The sequence below is a fragment of the Haliotis cracherodii genome, unplaced genomic scaffold, assembly GCF_022045235.1.
Source record: "Haliotis cracherodii isolate W230 unplaced genomic scaffold, xgHalCrac1.p SCAF_14, whole genome shotgun sequence".
NCBI classification, from domain to species: Eukaryota; Metazoa; Mollusca; class Gastropoda; order Lepetellida; family Haliotidae; genus Haliotis; species Haliotis cracherodii.
The window spans coordinates 31,831,450-31,850,105 of record NW_027266269.1 but is presented as its reverse complement, the minus strand read 5'-3'; the positions used below and the strand labels follow the sequence as shown (position 1 = coordinate 31,850,105).

Below are 18,656 nucleotides of genomic sequence, written 5' to 3'. Positions count from 1 at the left end.
TATCCGATCTGGGTGGATTTTTATAGGGCAAGAAATGGGGGAACGCATGAGTATTTCTATTTGCATGGAACTCACGTGCATCGGGTTACCATGGCCGTTGCCGTGATGTGTTTGGGCGATCGGTTTTATTGTCATCTGCTTTGTTTTTTTATCATCAAATTTCATTTTTCGGACAAGGTAATGTTAAATTTTAGAACAAAAATTACCCAGATATTTAAATTACAACTGTTCATGTATTGTTACTTGAGGTGACGTTTTTTTGCGATTCAGTTCACTGACTTTACCATTGCTCTCATCACATCCTGAAAGAAGACCTTTAAATAATCAAACCACACACAATTTTGCACGGTTGGTGTATTGCAGATTATTGAGGTGAGAATCACAGTTTGGGAGTTTTATTTACAGCCTCCCTGTGAGACTGTAACGTCGTCGATGGCGATGTAGGAGTTGGAGACGGTTCCCCTAGTGCCCTCGATGTCGAGGTTGAACTGCGTCCAGTAGCTGTCGATTTTCACTGTGGTGTGGTGCCAACCTTTTCCGGCATCGGCGTCCAACAAGGACAGAGTATCCACTGGAACGTCGAATACCTGCAGAGTGATTTATATGATGTGATATATTAAGGCAAGCTCTTATGCTATTATTATTTAGATATAAAAGGTTCAGAGCCATGGTAGGAACGCTAACTGATCGTCTAACATCTACACTCTGTTTACTACAGGTAACTAGACATATCTTTAAAAATCCCAACACGGTTCATATGTATTGTCTGATAAATCCATATCTGTTTGATGGCAATATTTGAAATTTTAAGAGCGCTTCTGGTAGGACAGAGTTCGCACATGTAACTATTTGCGTTGAAGCTTATATCCATATGTGAGTTTTCAAAGTATAACGTGTATTGGTTAATGTGAACCCCTGTACCCCCGTGAAGCTACCACAGCAATAATACCCAACATGCCAATACCATTCTGCGGATACGAAGACTGCCGATGTTTTGGCCATCGATGTAGTACCAAAAGTCGAGACAGAAGATGGTGTTGGATGTCAGAAGCGGCGATACCAACCCCGCGGTTTCTGCACTGGCGAACTTGGGATCCAGGTAGATGTAATGACCACTGCCTGTGTGTGGAATGTGAGACCTCAGTGTGATGCCACCATCGATATATAACATATACTTTTGGCAGATTGATTTCTTAACGCTTTGTGCATACATGAGTTCTGCCCTGCAGTTGGTTGGTGCTTTAAATCACAGATTTACGACGACCCGCCTATAAAACACTCCTTGGTAGGTTATATATGAACCATTACATCCATTTGAATTGAGTGAGTGAATGTATTTGTACGCCGAAGTCCGGATCATTCACGACCAACTCGCGTTATTCCGGGACAAGCCGAATAACGACTCGTGCCCCTCTTGTAGCCATTAGATATAAATATAGATACAAATATTTGTACAAGTATCTATTGTCCCCAACTTGATTGAAATAAAACTGTTGTTTGTAGTAAAGTGTGTTTTGGGAGTTAATAATCTACCCGTTTGAAGAGTGTGGTCTGTCGGTGGACCCACATAGCCCCTGCTTGGTGGTCCGGATTTAATCGACCAATCAAAATCGTCCTTTGTTGCTTGCGTCCAGCTGCACAACTGACTCTCGAAGTCACAGTCAAGGGAATTGGCTGAAACATGAAATAATGACTCGTTATTTCATTTTCAGAACGTGGGAGCCAGAGTTATGAGGATGTTGGTTAGGTGGATGTTATCATACATCGTCAAAGTCCTTTGTGTTTCTGCTACACTTCCGGTACAACCAAGCTATATAACCAGGCGGCCGGTACGTAAACGAGGCTGGACCAGACAAATCAGTGATTGATATTATGAGCAACGCGGGCATGCTGACACAAAATCAACAAAGTCACCGAGACTGACCCCCCAATCCACTTAGTCGCCCCATGAGACCCCGTACGACCCCGTGCGACCCCGTACGACCCCGTACGACCCCGTGCGACCCCGTACGACCCCGTGCGACCCCGTACGACCCCGTACGACCAGCTTAGACCAGTTCTAACCAGGAAACCACTGTTGAAAGGCAAAAGATAATTCTAAAAACCTGAGAAAATTCATACAGGATGACGTTCCAAAATGCAGTGTTTAGTTTTCTGTAAAGATAGTATCAAAGTGGTTGGAGAACCGACTGATGATGGTCCCAGTCAATGACCTTGCATGGATCCTCCGCTCACGACAAACGTGACATGTGACCACGGTCTCATGTGTTTCTAAACCAATCAAAATTAACCATCAGGGTACGTCGTAGGCAAGCCTTAAACAGACCTTCTCAGGGTTAAGTTTTTAGTGCGGGCTTTGCTGTTTGGGTGCTTCCAGTTGCCGATTCTGTAACGATCAGACCTGTCTAGTAGATTGTGAAGTTAGAATGGACTGAGGAGCAGTAAAACCGTAAGTATCAAATCGTGTGTTGCGTTAATTATGTTATGTTTGTGTAGAGGGAATTAGAGGTACGGTCCTCGAGAGTGTCGTAGAGGCGTGTCGTAGAGATGCGTCTCAGTCTCGGAGCGGCAATACATGAGTAGCTGCTGAAGGTTCTTTCATCTGCACCATGTGGACTCCTGGGACGTCTTACACAAACAAAGATTGGTGATGGGCTTGGATTCCTTAAGATTGACTAAGCTGACGCTCATCCCAGCCAGATAAGCATACAATGTGTCGGGGAGTTTGTGGGTGGGAAATGGTGATTTGAGAGGCGTGGAACCACGTCAATCCGGTCAATCACGCTCCTACTAACATTTAACGCACTTCCAGAAATACTGATTATTGGGGTAATGTCCTTTATAACCGCCCACTGTCGTCATGTTCCGGAAAGGGAGGTTTCCGGACTTACCTAGTGCAGACAAAACGCACTATCACTGGATTGTCTGGTCCAGACTCGCTATCCCTGGATTTTTAGATCCATACACTGTTGTTTCCAGGCCGCCGTCGTACGGCAGGGTATTTCTGGATGTGGCTTTTGGCAACCAACTCAGATTTTTTTAATGAAAATTGCGTGAGTGGCAGGGGCTACCAGTGGAACAGGATACGCTTCCTCTTTTCACAAATTGATTATTCTCTGGCGTTGGCGTTTTATATTACCTATTTAATGAAACGATTAATGTAAACTGGAAGCAATAGTTGACAATACTCCCAAACGTTCCGTTATGAAATACCGACCTGGTGGTGGACATGACTTTGCTGTACCCGTGATGTCGTCAATGGCAATGTCGCCGTAGGAGTTGGCGCCTTTGGTCATTTCTATGATGATGTTGTATTGTTTGGCAGACGCTGGAACGGTGAACCTCGCCAGCTTCCACTCGTTGCCTTGACTACCCTTGTGCGTCCACATCATTTGCCTGGCTTCCCCATGTTTCTGTTACAGATAAGAACAGGACTTGTTAAGCGTCAACAGTATATAAGCAAAGTCGCTGGTCTACATTCAGAGAAATTAACTTCATACTTTAGATGGTATTAAAAAACTGTCAATGCTGATTTTGATTGTTAATTCGATTCTTAGCGGGCCTGTAGAGGAAGCCGAAAACGCATAAGGAGATCATAAGGAAACAGAATGGTCCCCAGCCCATTCCATTAGGGTAGGCGCTCTTATTATGAATAATTTGCATGTACAACGAGACATAACGGTAATCCCTCGCCGTGTTAACAGAATTGGTTAAAAGTTACTGTATTTAACTTCAAAATATCTGACCACATATGTGCTAATGTTTGATCAAATTAACAAAATCCTTTATACTCAATTTCAGTTGATGACGCCATTGCATGCAGTGTATGGTGGCGCTTCTCTCATTCTACATCACCTCTGTCGTTTGCGATACCCAACTCGTAAATTCGGAATAAACTCGCATATTGTTTCATGTGTAACGCTGTCTCGTTGACGAGTTGAGTCTCAGTTTTTTTTAAAAACGTGGCTGTATCTCTACATATGTTCGATGGAAAAACTTATATGTCGTAAAGAATTCCCGATTCACACAAATATATACGAGCAGTCATTGAAATATCTTTGTGTGGACTTTCCGATGTGTCATTCTATATGATCTTAATTAATATTTTTTGCAGGAGCATAGACCCAGAGCTATAAAAGGGTCAAATATACTGTGTTTGAAACATTTGTTGTGGGTTTGTGCCTTGGTCCTTGGTTGGTCAGCATCATGGTCAGCATCATGGTCAGTATCATGGTCAGTATCATGGTCAGCATCATGGTCAGCATCATGGTCAGTATCATGGTCAGTATCATGGTCAGCATCATGGTCAGCATCATGGTCAGCATCATGGTCAGTATCATGGTCAGTATCATGGTCATCATCATGGTCAGCATCATGGTCAGTATCATGTCCGTGCGCGTGGGTTTCACCAGCGTGATGATACAGGTATAGGACCTCAATAGCGTTGGGGGTTATTCCCACATGAACGTGACAAGCAATGGTTTAACTGAAATACAGAGCGGCGTTAAACCCAACTCAAGGACCCACTCTCACCCTTTACATGTGTGTTCTGATCCGCCGTCTGTGTTTGTGTTCCTAATCAATACCAAGTAAAACAGCTTATCGTTTGTCAGTCCGCATTCTTTCTTCCCACACATTAAACTGAGCCGTCAACGGAAATCACTCACTCATAAATACCTGGAATACATTGTCTCTGGACCAAGACAACACTAGTGAAGCCATATTTATTTATCGTTTACCGAATGGTTGAATTCCACGTGTGTCTACAATGCCATACCCTACCTGGACATACATGTTGAGAGATTCCACCCCCGAGCCACTCATGTGGCATGTGTGTCTACAATGACATACCCTACCTGGACATACACGTTGAGAGATTCCACCCCCGAGCCACTCATGTGGCATGTGTGTCTACAATGACATACCCTACCTGGACATACACGTTGAGAGATTCCACCCCCGAACCACTCATATGGTACCAGACACTGAAGCACATGGCCTCCTTGTTGGTGAGCAAGGGGGAGACAATCCTGGCCGTGTCACCTGCAGTACCAGTGGACGTCTCCAGGTAAAGATAGTGTCCTCGTGCTGTTCTCAAAGATAACATACGTGTTTTATCACATAATGAAAGTGTTTTAGAAACCAATACAATAAACCTGATATCACGCTACAACAGATGAGACCACTTAGCAGAAACTACTGCAATGTTCCATACATTGATGATTGCTCCATAAACTATTACCAATATTTTTAGATTTTGGGTTTCCCAAAGTGTGGGTGATTCTGAAACATCAATTATGTTTAAGAATGACATCATCCAATGTGATAACGGGAATATAAATATTACCCTCGGGTGTTTCTGTATCATAAATATCTCATGTTAGGAATAGAAAACAGAAACTTAATATCATCGCCGATGGTTGCACAATAAATGCAATAATCCCATCCATACTATATGATATTGATGATATGACAGATGCTTGTTTATCTTGTTTAGAGGTCGACCATTTAATATGATGGATGGAGGCTGGATGGGTTGGCGTTTCTTTGTTTCAGAGAGGATGGTAGTTTTTTTCGTCTTGGATTCAGGAGTTGAACAAATAACAAGCGTGTTCAGCCAAACAAAATTATTATTTCCAAGACTATCAGGTGGTTGGTCCTTAAGAACTAGCTGTTCTAGTTCGTTAGGTGGAAGGGTGGAAGGGTGGAAGGGTGGAAGGGCGTGATTTTCACTGAACAGATAATATGCTAGTGCTTTAGTCGCTTGGGGGAAATGTGATGATGTGATCACCTCACCATCTTTCCGAGTGTGATCAGCCGACGGTCCAGTCTGCATGCTTGGTGTGGCGCCATTGTTTATGATCAGATCTTTCTCGTCATCTGTTGCTTGATTCCAAAGGCACGTGCCAGACTCAAAGTCACAATTCAGGTCAAGGGCTACAATCACGGAAGCAAGTTATGTTTGTACAAAGTTAACATATATGCAACATGGCACATACAAGAGATAAATCCGGCATGGTGCATGTCTAAATGGTGTTAACTAAAATACATTTGTGTACAAGTACATCTTTACAGAAAGAATTTGACAATCAAAATATGCCTCCACTCAAGAGCGTGCATTAAGAGCCAGCAGGTTCCCACCATGTCAACTTTGAAGTGAGTGAGTGAGTGAGTGAGTCTGGTTTGACTGCGCTGTGAGCAGTATTGAACAGGAGAAGCAGTATATAATTCATCCATATGGAAGCGTATTAGTGACACATTCTACGCCGATGGTACTTTCAAAATCTACGTCGACGATATTTCATTTAGAATGTGGCATTAATACGCTTCCCAACATCCGTATATACCAAGAAGACCCCAGGACGTGTACATTGGTCAGTGACACCCACCGGTCATTGTGCAAACCCCGTCTGTAACTTCAATATCATCCAGGGCGATGTCCCCCTCGATGGACTTTCCTCGCTGAGCCTCCAGCACCACCCTGTAAGACTGTGGGGTGGCGGGTATAGTCACTGCCATGTGCGTCCACTGGTTACCCTGGTCGCCATCTTCGTGCCATATGGAAGTTCGGGAACCGTTTTGATACTGAGAAGAAAATTTCAAATATTCATCGATGAGAGTGTGCGCTACAATGTGTTGGGTTGATGACGTGATTAAATAGGATTAGATGCCCGGAAATGTCATTGACTATTAACTTTGTGCATGAATATTTTCTGGATAAGCATCATTGTTTTAATCGCAAATCTGAAAAAAACCCGTCACACGTTGTATCATAACGTACTGTCATTCCAAAGCGACGTCATAGCATTCAAGAGGGATGCCATGGGTGTCTCACGCAGAGAGAGAGAGAGAGAGAGAGAGAGAGAGAGAGAGAGAGAGAGAGAGAGAGAGAGAGAGAGAGAGAGAGAAAAGGGTTAGGGTAAGGATTCGGAAAATAACTTTCGTATTTTACATTGTCGATAAACAAATCTGAAAAGACATAATTTATATCCCCTCATTATGTACCTCACTCTGATAAACATGAACCTGCATGTCGTTTTGTCACGAGGTTTTAATATAAAAACATCTCAGAGAGAAATAACAAATAAATTCAAGCAAGATGTGAACACACAATACCTGGGATTAGAGGCAGTTATACACTTGCTTACAATCTACAATCTCAATCTCAATGACCCCGTTGGGATTCCAAGTAATTATAGGCCCCTACAGCGTATGTTTGTCAGAGACGTCTTAATGTATCGGGTGGTAAGACTTGGTGACCTGGATGTAAACGTGTCATCGAACCCGACGGCGTGCATCGTTGCTCATAATATCAATCACTGGATTGTCTTGTCCAGATTTGATTATTTACAGGCCGATGTCATATAACTGGAATGTTGCTAAGAGCAGCGTTAAACAAGAAACATAAACTTCTGGTAACAGTATTGAGACATGTACCTCTTTAAACACTGTCAGTGTGTTGACGTCTGTGCCAAACATGTGGTACCACATCCGCAAACACGTGACTGTATTTCCTCCCAAGACCGGGGACACTAGGTCTGCCTTGTCGTTGATATTGCCTAGGCTGGTCTCCATATAGACGTAGTAACCATGACCTAAAATGGAAAATACATCGACCTTGATTTTCCGGATGGCAGTTGACCTTGCAGTGATTAAGATGTGGAGTGATCAATCTGAGTTTATATGACACGTGTTACATACCGGTGGTATGATCTGAGCTTGGTCCCGTGGATCCTGTCGGAGTGCCCCCTGTGTGATAGATCCAGTCCGTGTTGTCTTTCTGACTCTGGGTCCAAGAACAGAAGTCCCTTTCAAAGTCACAGCTCAGAGCTACAACAAACAGAGTTTTAAAACTATACCAAACTATATACCATGCTTGGCACAAAAGACAGGAAAATATTCCAAATGGGGTTTTGTAATCACGAAAAAGGCAACCAGGCAAGTAGACAGCACTACAGTACATGCTCCACGAGGACTACAAGAACGTGGGGAATGTGTTTAAACAAGGTCCGCTAGTTCTATTGTAGGATGGTTAACTCAACTGGACGCAATACCTCGTCGACTGTGCTATGATGATTTTACATTTGCAACGACGATGATTTTGCGACCTACTCTATCCGACAACAAGGCTCTGCCAGTACCTGTTCTGCCCTTCTCTATCCGACAACAAGGCTCTGCCAGTTCCTGTTCTGCCCTACTCTATCCGACAACAGGGCTCTGCCAGATCCTGTTCTGCCCTACTCTATCCGACAACAGGGCTCTACCAGTTCCTGTTCTGCTCTACTCTATCCGACAACAGGGCTCTGCCAGTTCCTGTTCTGCCCTACTATATCCGACAACAGGGCTCTGCCAGTTCCTGTTCTGCCCTACTCTATCCGACAACAGGGCTCTGCCAGTTCCTGTTCTGCCCTACTCTATCCGACAACAGGGCTCTGCCAGTTCCTGTTCTGCCCTTCTCTATCCGACAACAGGGCTCTGCCAGTTCCTGTTCTGCTCTACTCTATCCGACAACAGGGCTCTGCCAGTTCCTGTTCTGCTCTACTCTATCCGACAACAGGGCTCTGCCAGTTCCTGTTCTGCCCTTCTCTATCCGACAACAGGGCTCTGCCAGTTCCTGTTCTGCTCTACTCTATCCGACAACAGGGCTCTGCCAGTTCCTGTTCTGCCCTATTCTATCCGACAACAGGGCTCTGCCAGTTCCTGTTCTGCCCTTCTCTATCCGACAACAGGGCTCTGCCAGTTCCTGTTCTGCCCTATTCTATCCGACAACAGGGCTCTGCCAGTTCCTGTTCTGCCCTACTCTATCCGACAACAGGGCTCTGCCAGTTCCTGTTCCGCCCTATTCTATCCGACAACAGGGCTCTGCCAGTTCCTGTTCTGCCATTGTTGTAACGTGTGCGCCCTCCTGACTTTGATTTCGATGATGTCGTGTTAACGTGATCCTCGACAAGGTCATAAAACCATGGTTCTTCTTCTATTTATAGGTACAACTTGATACTCACTGATAATGACATTCCATGCGTTTAAAAATTATTGGAACATCAATCTCGTAACAATCAAGTCTTTTACTTGCTTATCATAACAGTGACTTTTCGAAAAAAGAACGAACATGGACAGATGCGAAAAATAAAGATTAGTTTCCGCTACACGTATGTTGTAGTTGGTTGTTTGTTGTTTTACGCCGCACTCAGCAATATTACAGCAACATGACGGCAGTCTGTAAATAATCGAGTCTGGACCAGACAATCCAGTGATTGATATCATGATCATCGATCCACGCAATTGGGATCGATGACATGCATCAACCAAGTCAGCGACTCTGACCACCAGATCCCGTTAGTCGCCTTTTACGACAAGAATAGTCACCTTTTACGGCAAGCATGGGTTGCTGAAGACCTATTCTACCCCGGAATCTTCACGGGTCACATGTATGTTGTAGATATTGAACATCAATCGCATCTTTGAACCACTTACGTAATAATGTAATTTGTTGTAGCATCATTTCTCCCCACTAAAACTTTGGCAATGCCTTCAAAAGACCATTTTGACAATGTAGCCGAAACATTTAAGAGCGAATGAGTGTGTGTGGTTTTACATCACTGTAAGGCAATATGCCAGCAACATCGCGACTGGGGACACCAGAAATGGGCTTCACACATTGAACTCATGTGGGGAATCGAATTCGGCTTTCTGCCTTTTTCGACCTCACTTGTTTGTAATTTACCTACCAACTGCGGTTTGGTCGAAACACCAAAATCCTGCCAGGTTCCAACACTATTCTTGATTCAAGAACAGGACAGGCCTCTTTCATGTCACATTTTACAGTATTCTGAAGCATATCCTTAACATTGTCCTAAGTGCACTAATATTAATTCAACCTGCTATGAATTTGGCCTATCATATTGCCTTTTTGGGTTGTAAACCTAAAAGTGTGTGGTTAAATATAATTGAAATATAATTTAAACATAATTGATTGATTATTCATTGATCTTGTGTGGTCATTTACTGATCACACACTATATATCTGTGCGAACCCATTTATTGGTGATCATCTGCGTTTTTAATTTAGAATTCAATATTGTATAATGCACAGGAATCTCCCTGTTAATTATTACATAATGACACGGAGGCACAACGCTTTGATCTAGATTTGAAACAAATACCATTTAAAAGGCAAGTGTACACAGAGCGTAATTAGGAAAATCATTAACTGTTAAATTGATATATTGTGACTTTGAGTAAGACGACAACGATTTGGGATTCAGGAGACTTTAAGTAATCGTGCTTCATTTGCCAATTTGCCCTATCGCAGGCCTCCTGTAAAGTTTCAGTGAAAGTGAGATGAAACCTTGATGACGTACCGAGAAACTTAACGTTGAATGTTTTCTCCACATGCCCCGCTCCATTGTCTGCCAGGCACTTATACTCCCCCGCATCTGTTGACCTGGAGCCAGGGATGATGAGCAGGGACCCTTGTTGTGTGGCGTCAAGCGGTAGAGTCGATCCAGTTTTCATCCAAGTTACCTTCGACGGTGGGTCTCCCCCAACGGTGCAGTTTAATGTAACCCCACCATTGCGTTTACCTACAATCGTCTCTTTGGTGGGGCCGATTATATATGGCTGTACTGCAATCAAATTCAGGGAATGAAGTGTGAGGGAGTTAACCTGAGAAAGTATTTAACTTCTGTGAGATGGTTGAGTTTGTTACACTTTCAAAAGTATGCCAGTCGCATCACAGACTTTTGTGGAATTGAGTGGGTTGAGTTTGCCACACTTTATGTTAATATCGCTTTGAACAGTATGTCAGTCATATCACAAACTTTTGTGGAAGTGACACGGTTTAGTTTTCTTACGCTTTGAACAGTATGTCTGTCACATCACAGACTTTTGTTAAAGGGAGTGGGTTGAGTTGATGTCGCTTTGAACAGTGTCTCAATCAAATCACAAACTTTTGTAGAAGTGAATGGGTTGAGTTTGTTATGCTTTGAACAGTATCTCAGTCATATCACAGACTCTTGTGGAAGGGAGTGGGTTGAGTTTGCCACACTTTATGTTAATATCGCTTTGAACAGTATGTCAGTCATATCACAAACTTTTGTGGAAGTGACACGGTTTAGTTTTCTTACGCTTTGAACAGTATGTCTGTCACATCACAGACTTTTGTTAAAGGGAGTGGGTTGAGTTGATGTCGCTTTGAACAGTGTCTCAGTCAAATCACAAACTTTTGTAGAAGTGAATGGGTTGAGTTTGTTATGCTTTGAACAGTATCTCAGTCATATCACAGACTCTTGTGGAAGGGAGTGGGTTGAGTTGATGTCGCTTTCACTCAAAGTCGTTATATCACATCGTGGCCCTGTGCAAGGAATATCACACCATGATTTGGGAAGAAAACCGGAAAAGATGCAGGTCCCCATAGTTTACAAGGCGGGTTATTGTGTTCGGTCCATGACGTAAATACTATGCTTATCAAATGTAATGAAACTATGTTTATAGCATAATCAACGATACGGTACACGTTTACGTTATCTACAAGTTCTGATGAATATTAGATTACGAAATTTATATACAATCATAGTGTCTCGAAAGAAAAAAAAGTGCTTTTGCAAATAAACACAATAAAAGTATTGCTGTTATAAATGTAAGTTTGATACTTACCAACGCATGTGCAGTTCGAATCGACATATGGGGTATGTCCATCTATTCCTTGTTCTCCCTTGGAACCCTTGACCCCTGGCAAACCAGCGTCACCTTTGACCCCTACACCTCCTGGTTCACCTTTGGCCCCGGGGTCACCGATCATGCCTGCATCACCTTTCATACCTTTGGCTCCCTGAAGCCCGGACGTTCCGTTGATGCCCTGCTCCCCTTCAATGCCCTGTTGCCCGGAAAGACCTTTGTCACCCTGGAGACCATCCATCCCTTGTTCCCCTTTCAAGCCTGGCTCCCCGGTCTGTCCAGCTTGACCTTTGATTCCTGGAGGCCCTTGAATCCCCTGAGTGCCATTATCCCCCATTTCACCATTTTGACCAACTGTTCCCAAAAGTCCCTTTGGACCTGGTTTGGAAATATGATTTGATTGTGAGCAACGATCCCCGCCGCCAGTTTACAAGAACACGCTATCAACCTATTAATCATATCTACCACCTATCCATTACGTCACAGCATACGACCAGCATAGTTTGCTGGGGATCTATATTCACCTGGAACCCCACTGAGTGGAAGTTTGTTTCTTGGTCATAACACTTATGGAAGGTTTAATGGTCATTGCACAATGACAGTCATGATGCAGTTACCTTATCGCATGTATAATATACATATACTTGTTATACATAATTATACAGACAATTAAGTCGGTCACCCTCCTGCACAGAGAATGTGGCATCGTCAGAAAATGCTTTAGAATTTTGAAAAAGAGTTCCAGCGCGTTTGATTACAGTGTTAAAATTCTGACAAGGGTTTTGTCAGGAATGGTTGCCAGAGAATGTCTGGTATCAGTATGGTAGTGTAGTGTCATATTGTGACCGCTGATCTGATGAGGGCTGCTACAAACTAAGTGTAAGTGTTGGCGAATGTGTATGGTAGTGTAGTGTCATATTGTGACCGCTGTACTGATGGGGGATGCTACAAACTAAGTGTAAGTGTTGGTGAATGTGTAACGTCCCAGTCACCATTCTTCCAGCTATACCACGGCTGTCTAACACTAGTCCAGGCGATCCACTTACAACCTGGTCGTCCGATCCATTTAATCGCCTCACGAACAGAATGGGTCATTGGGGATCCATTCTAACCACGATACAGAATTCAGAAGAGGGACAAACCTTAGTTGGAAAACCATTTATTAGTGATTGGCTGGGTAAGTTTGCTTTAACGCCGCCTTGAGCAATATTTCAGTTATACCACAGCGTGTCAGTTTGATTTGGGTGGACATCCCGAAGTGATGCAGGTCTCAGGTCTGATGTTTACCACTTTAGTGATACTAATGGAAAACGAGGGATTCGGGGACTCGATCCGAGGTTCATAGGTTTCTGGCACGCCTAAGGGACGCAACTCTGCGTATGTATGGTAATAGTTTTATAAAATGTTTAACCTTTATTAGTCCTCGTCCGACCAATAAGAACGGAGTCTTCATTAACCAGTTATTTTGCTGTTATATCACACTTGGATTGATACACATGTGAAAGCATATATTGTTAACTGACTTACCTGTATCGCCTAATGGCCCAGTGTCTCCCTTCTCTCCTGCATACAAGGATCATTGTCAGTACTATTGAATGGTGATTAGTCAGAAGGGTTACAAACATCAAACGTTTCAAAGAGAAATCAGTTGGGAGAGAACAGTCAGTCAAGTGGGATACAACAGGTCGGATACAAACATCAAACGTTTCAAAGAGAAATCAGTTGGAGAGAACAGTCAGTCAAGTGGGATACAACAGATGGGATACAGACATCAAACGTTTCAAAGAGAAATCAGTTGGAGAGAACAGTCAGTCAAGTGGGATACAACAGGTCGGATACAAACATCAAACGTTTCAAAGAGAAATCAGTTGGAGAGAACAGTCAGTCAAGTGGGATACAACAGGTGGGATACAAACATCAAACATGTCAAAGAGAAATCAGTTGGGAGAGAACAGTCAGTCAAGTGGGATACAACAGGTGGGATACAAACATTAAACATGTCAAAGAGAAATCAGTTGGGAGAGAACAGTCAGTCAAGTGGGATACAACAGGTGGGATACAAACATTAAACATGTCAAAGAGAAATCAGTTGGGAGAGAACAGTCAGTCAAGTGGGATACAACAGGTCGGATACAAACATCAAACGTTTCAAAGAGAAATCAGTTGGAGAGAACAGTCAGTCAAGTGGGATACAACAGATGGGATACAGACATCAAACGTTTCAAAGAGAAATCAGTTGGAGAGAACAGTCAGTCAAGTGGGATACAACAGGTCGGATACAAACATCAAACGTTTCAAAGAGAAATCAGTTGGAGAGAACAGTCAGTCAAGTGGGATACAACAGGTGGGATACAAACATCAAACATGTCAAAGAGAAATCAGTTGGGAGAGAACAGTCAGTCATGTGGGATACAACAGGTGGGATACAAACATTAAACATGTCAAAGAGAAATCAGTTGGGAGAGAACAGTCAGTCAAGTGGGATACAATAGGTCGGATACAAACATTAAACATGTCAAAGAGAAATCAGTTGGGAGAGAACAGTCAGTCAAGTGGGATACAACAGGTCGGATACAAACATCAAACATTTCAAAGAGAAATCAGTTGGGAGAGAACAGTCAGTCAAGTGGGATACAACAGGTGGGATACAACAGGTCGGATACAAACATCAAACATGTCAAAGAGAAATCAGTTGGGAGAGAACAGTTAGTCAAATGGGATACAACAGGTGGGATACACACATCAAACATTTCAAAGAGAAATCAGTTGGGAGAGAACAGTCAGTCAAGTGGGATACAACAGGTCGGATACAAACATTAAACATTTCAAAGAGAAATCAGTTGGGAGAGAACAGTCAGTCAAGTGGAATACAACAAGTCGGATACAAACATCAAACATTTCAAAGAGAAATCAGTTGGGAGAGAACAATCAGTCAAGTGGGATACAACAGGTCGGATACAAACATCAAACATTTCAAAGAGAAATCAGTTGGGAGAGAACAGTCAGTCACATGGGATACAACAGGTCGGATACAACAGGTGAGAAAAAAACAAAAAACATTTCAAAGAGAAATCAGTTGGGAGAGAACAGGTGGGATACAAACATCAAACATTTCAAAGAGAAATCAGTTGGGAGAGTACAGTCAGTCAAGTGAGTTATGTATTTGTTTATCATTAACGACGTTTTCAGATATTCCATATCTATCATGGCGACCTTTAAATAACAGAGTCTAGGACAGACCCAGTGGCTGATATTATGAGCAGCGTCCAACGCTTACAGGGTGAGATGATACTCGGTCACCGGGTCTGACCACCCGATCCTCTTCCGTCGCCTCTTACGACAAGAAAGTGAGTGTTGGGATCAGACTAAACATGTGGGGAATGAATTGAACTGAAACGACCTATATTTCAGTGGGATCGCACTTGCAACTTCCGTTGGTGTCGCCACAAGGCTTCAAAGGCGCTGATGAACCATAATGCTTTTAACAGTTTTAACAATGATCTTTTCTAAGTTCATACACGTACCTTTCCTAAGGTTCATTGAATGTGTCTTGGAAACATAAACAAAAAATTGTTTTCGATATATTTTTCAGTTTAAGAATGAGATAATCCCTCTCGTGTTTGGCTGAAATGGAAACACTCTTGTGTATTCGGCCTCCCCTCCCCATCGTATTTACACTCTCGACCATCGGAATCGTATTTCATCCGTAACATCTTCATCGGGAAATAGGATGTTTTTGTTTAAAAAACGACTACGGAAATAATTTTCTTCAAAACTCGAAAATCCCTCTCTTCAGTGACATTATTATCCTCATTCTGGGGTTACCTTGAACACAAAATCCTGTTCCGTTACTGCAGTGTTTCTCCAGAATCAGCTCCTAGAACACAAGAAATAGCAGTGGGAGTTGTTGGATATCATACACCGAAGAATGTGATTATATTTTGACATACGATATGAATTCATGAAAGTTTCAACACACCTGTTCTGTAATTAGCCTTTCCAAAAGTGCATTCGTCTGTCGTTTGTTGGAGTGGTCTTCCTCCGGCGTATCCAGGATGTCCACCAGCGCCTCCCTCTTGTACAAGTGAAGCAGAACAAACATGTAAACATACGGGCAGGACATGCTTACCCTTTTCAGGAATACCTGGTGTCATCAGTGAAATTCAGTAATCCAATCATATATTTTTTACGCTATTTTGGATCTGTTTCGGAAGATAATCGAGACTGGTTGTTCTCAGGCGTTGACGTTGAATAATTTACATCTTGAGTGTTTATATTGCATATGAGACACCAAGGGAGGTAACTATTGCTAGAACTGGATTTCTGTCTAATCCAGGAAGATCTCGTTACCAGACTTAAATAGAGAATCTCACCCAAGTGTCTTTTGAGGAGTTTTTCCACTTTTATCAACAAGTGTTGATATATTTGATATCAAAAGAAACGATTGTGATGTTTTATTTATCATCCAACATCAGGCTTCCAACCTTCTCAGTTCTTAGACTTTGATAAGCAGTGTCTGAAGTGTAACAAGTACTGCTAACAGCTTCAGTAGCAGAGCCATTAGTGATGTCATGTGATTGTGACGTCATGGTAACCAACAGCTTGTACCACTAGGCTACCACCACCGCCCCAATACTTTAGAATGTTATGGAATTTTCTTGCTCACCAGTGTATTGAGTTTGGGTACACCACCACATTAACGTCAGGATACAGTTGCATGCGTATCCTGGTGTGTCAGTATACTGTAGTAGGAAGACGAATTAATGCCCCGAACACATGGTAAAACACAGGCATGCTGGGATCGACCAGCCGATTCTGACAACAAAAATTGACACAACTCAGCATTGCGGATTAAGGCGGAATATATCCCTGGCAACGATTTTCTGGATGTTTGACACTCAATAATGGAAATTCCACACGGTCAACGGCTGTAAGAATACTGATAATGTTGTAGAAAATATTCGCTCGTGCATTTATTGTCTAACTTTCTTGTCATGTCAGGCGGTGATTTTCTGGTAGCCTCCGACCGCCTCCTTAGTCTAGTGGTAGCGCGTCCGCCTGGAGAGCGGAAGATCCGGGGTTCGATCCCCGGACGCGTCATACCAAAATACATTTAAATATGGTACTTGTTGTTACCGCTCGGTATTAAGGGCTAAAACAAGGACTGGTCGGCTCAGAGTCAGTATACTGTGACTGAGTGGGGTATTCATGTTAAACTGCGACATGGTATCTCAGTGAACTAGCACTATAAATCGACATCAGTCCGGACTAGTACAAGCAGCCACACCAACACACACACGTACATGCACATTGCTATATAAGTGCAATAATCTTGGACGCGACGTAAATTACAATTTCAGCTTCACTGCTGGTAGCTTCAGATTCCCTTTGAAATCGTCCCTAAGGTAAAATGAAACACCCTTCCTCTTCCAAGAACTTGATCGTTCACATCCGGAACCGGACCTCCATATGAAAGACGGGCAGTGAACCAGTCGAATCTTTCCCTGAAGCCGTATGCTAAAAAATAGTAACAGTGGCCAAAGCCGGGAGCTTTGAGTTTTTGATTCATAATACCATAAACTTCGGTTAACAATTTACATGTAAAGCCAAGTATTTTGTTTGCCTAAAGGTAAATGATTTGAGATGTGGGAGTATAATTCAAACGTCAACGCCAGAGAATAATAAGTTGTCGTGTTGAAAATAATATGAATGGCTCACTGAAAATCAGTGATGACACCATATGTTCGAGAAAGGGGTAGGCCTGTGCTGTTCTACATGTTAAACGAAGCAACTAAATATTCATTAATATATAGTGTTTGCATGTTGCCTAATGTCACACACAGCAATAATCTTGCCAGAAGACGGACGGCAGCATATATACAATAGAGTCTTGACCAGACAGTCCAGTGAACTATATCGTGATTACTGTGGCAGAGATATGTAACGATAAGCGACCAGCAGATGTCGGAGAGTGACCGCGGACTGTACATGGCCACTACGTCACAGATAACGAAGCACTCATTCCTATCTCCACGTCTACCTTGGTTTGGAGACTGGGGCACCGTCTCTTCAGGAGTCGTATTCTCTCCTGTTGGTCCTGGTACTGCTGTCTGAGAAGCTCCTCCTCATTGAACTGCCGGACAGTGAACACAACAAACACTACATTGTGAACAATGAACAGCACAGCCGCGAGGACAAATAATGCCCGAGACGTTCCTCCCGTGGAATCCGTCATCGCCATGTGTGCTTTCTTATCAGTCGCCTTTGATCAGTAGGTCACCGTTTTGTGAGATTAGACAACAAACATTAATGTCATGAATGTTTTTGTGCGTACATTATGGGACCAGCTGATAAGATATGTGGAGAATATCTATGTTTCCTTCCACGAAGAGCTGCAACTGTTTCCATGTCGATGTTAAATTGTGAAAAGTGAGTATGCGAGTGTGTGAGTGAGTTGGGTTTAACGCCGCTTTTAACACTATTCCAGTTGTATCAGGGCGTGATGCAGATCTCAGACATTTACCACTTCGGTGAAATCCACGAGCACGGGTATGGCGCTGACAAACCTAGAAACATAATCGGGGCGAACCGGGATTCGAAAACATAGGTTTCTACAGATCATTAAAATTATGACCGATCACAAGATAAGGGACCTTATGGGTGAAAAATCACATTTGTACTTCTTCTTATATTTTAAAACTACAGTATCTTAGGAACACAAAACTACAAACGACAAGCCTCAATTCATATTTATGATAGAGCTACATGAAACCAAACATTTTGACTCATTTCCGACTTATAACCGTTTATGTAATAATTGCAGTTTTTAGACATAATGCCTGATTAATCGACATATTTGCAGAAAGGTTTCTTTTATAATGATTTTTATGACATCATGAACTAACGAATTTTTTTTTACAGCCCGCACACATGGCAATTTTTATTGACGAAAGTTGACGTCAAACGTGTTTATGACGTCA

At 42.7% G+C, this 18,656-nt stretch overlaps 1 protein-coding gene across 1 annotated transcript; it reads right to left on the bottom strand.

Annotated features, from left to right (window-relative positions):
• Nucleotides 1-349: 349 nt before the first annotated feature.
• LOC139460722 (MAM and LDL-receptor class A domain-containing protein 1-like) lies at nucleotides 350-17,917 on the bottom strand. The gene is made up of 15 exons (XM_071242199.1): nucleotides 17,717-17,917; nucleotides 15,656-15,751; nucleotides 15,502-15,553; nucleotides 13,204-13,239; nucleotides 11,656-12,054; nucleotides 10,362-10,625; nucleotides 7,702-7,830; nucleotides 7,438-7,595; nucleotides 6,390-6,585; nucleotides 5,797-5,937; nucleotides 4,931-5,088; nucleotides 3,218-3,413; nucleotides 1,534-1,674; nucleotides 965-1,119; nucleotides 350-587 (listed from the first exon to the last, which is right to left on the bottom strand). The coding sequence occupies exons 1-15, from the start codon at nucleotides 17,915-17,917 to the stop codon at nucleotides 396-398; spliced, it is 2,514 nt and encodes an 837-aa protein (XP_071098300.1). The 3' UTR covers nucleotides 350-395.
• Between the last annotated feature and the right edge of the window lie 739 nt (nucleotides 17,918-18,656).

Coding starts and splice junctions, on each gene's coding strand:
- LOC139460722 (XM_071242199.1), bottom strand. CDS start 17,917: ATGGCGATGACGGATTCCACGGGAGGAACGTCTCGGGCATTATTTGTC. Junction 7,596..7,701: donor AAGCTCAGATCATACCACCG/GTATGTAACACG, acceptor TTTCCATTTTAG/GTCATGGTTACTACGTCTAT. Junction 5,938..6,389: donor CGGGGTTTGCACAATGACCG/GTGGGTGTCACT, acceptor CCGTGATTGTAG/CCCTTGACCTGAATTGTGAC.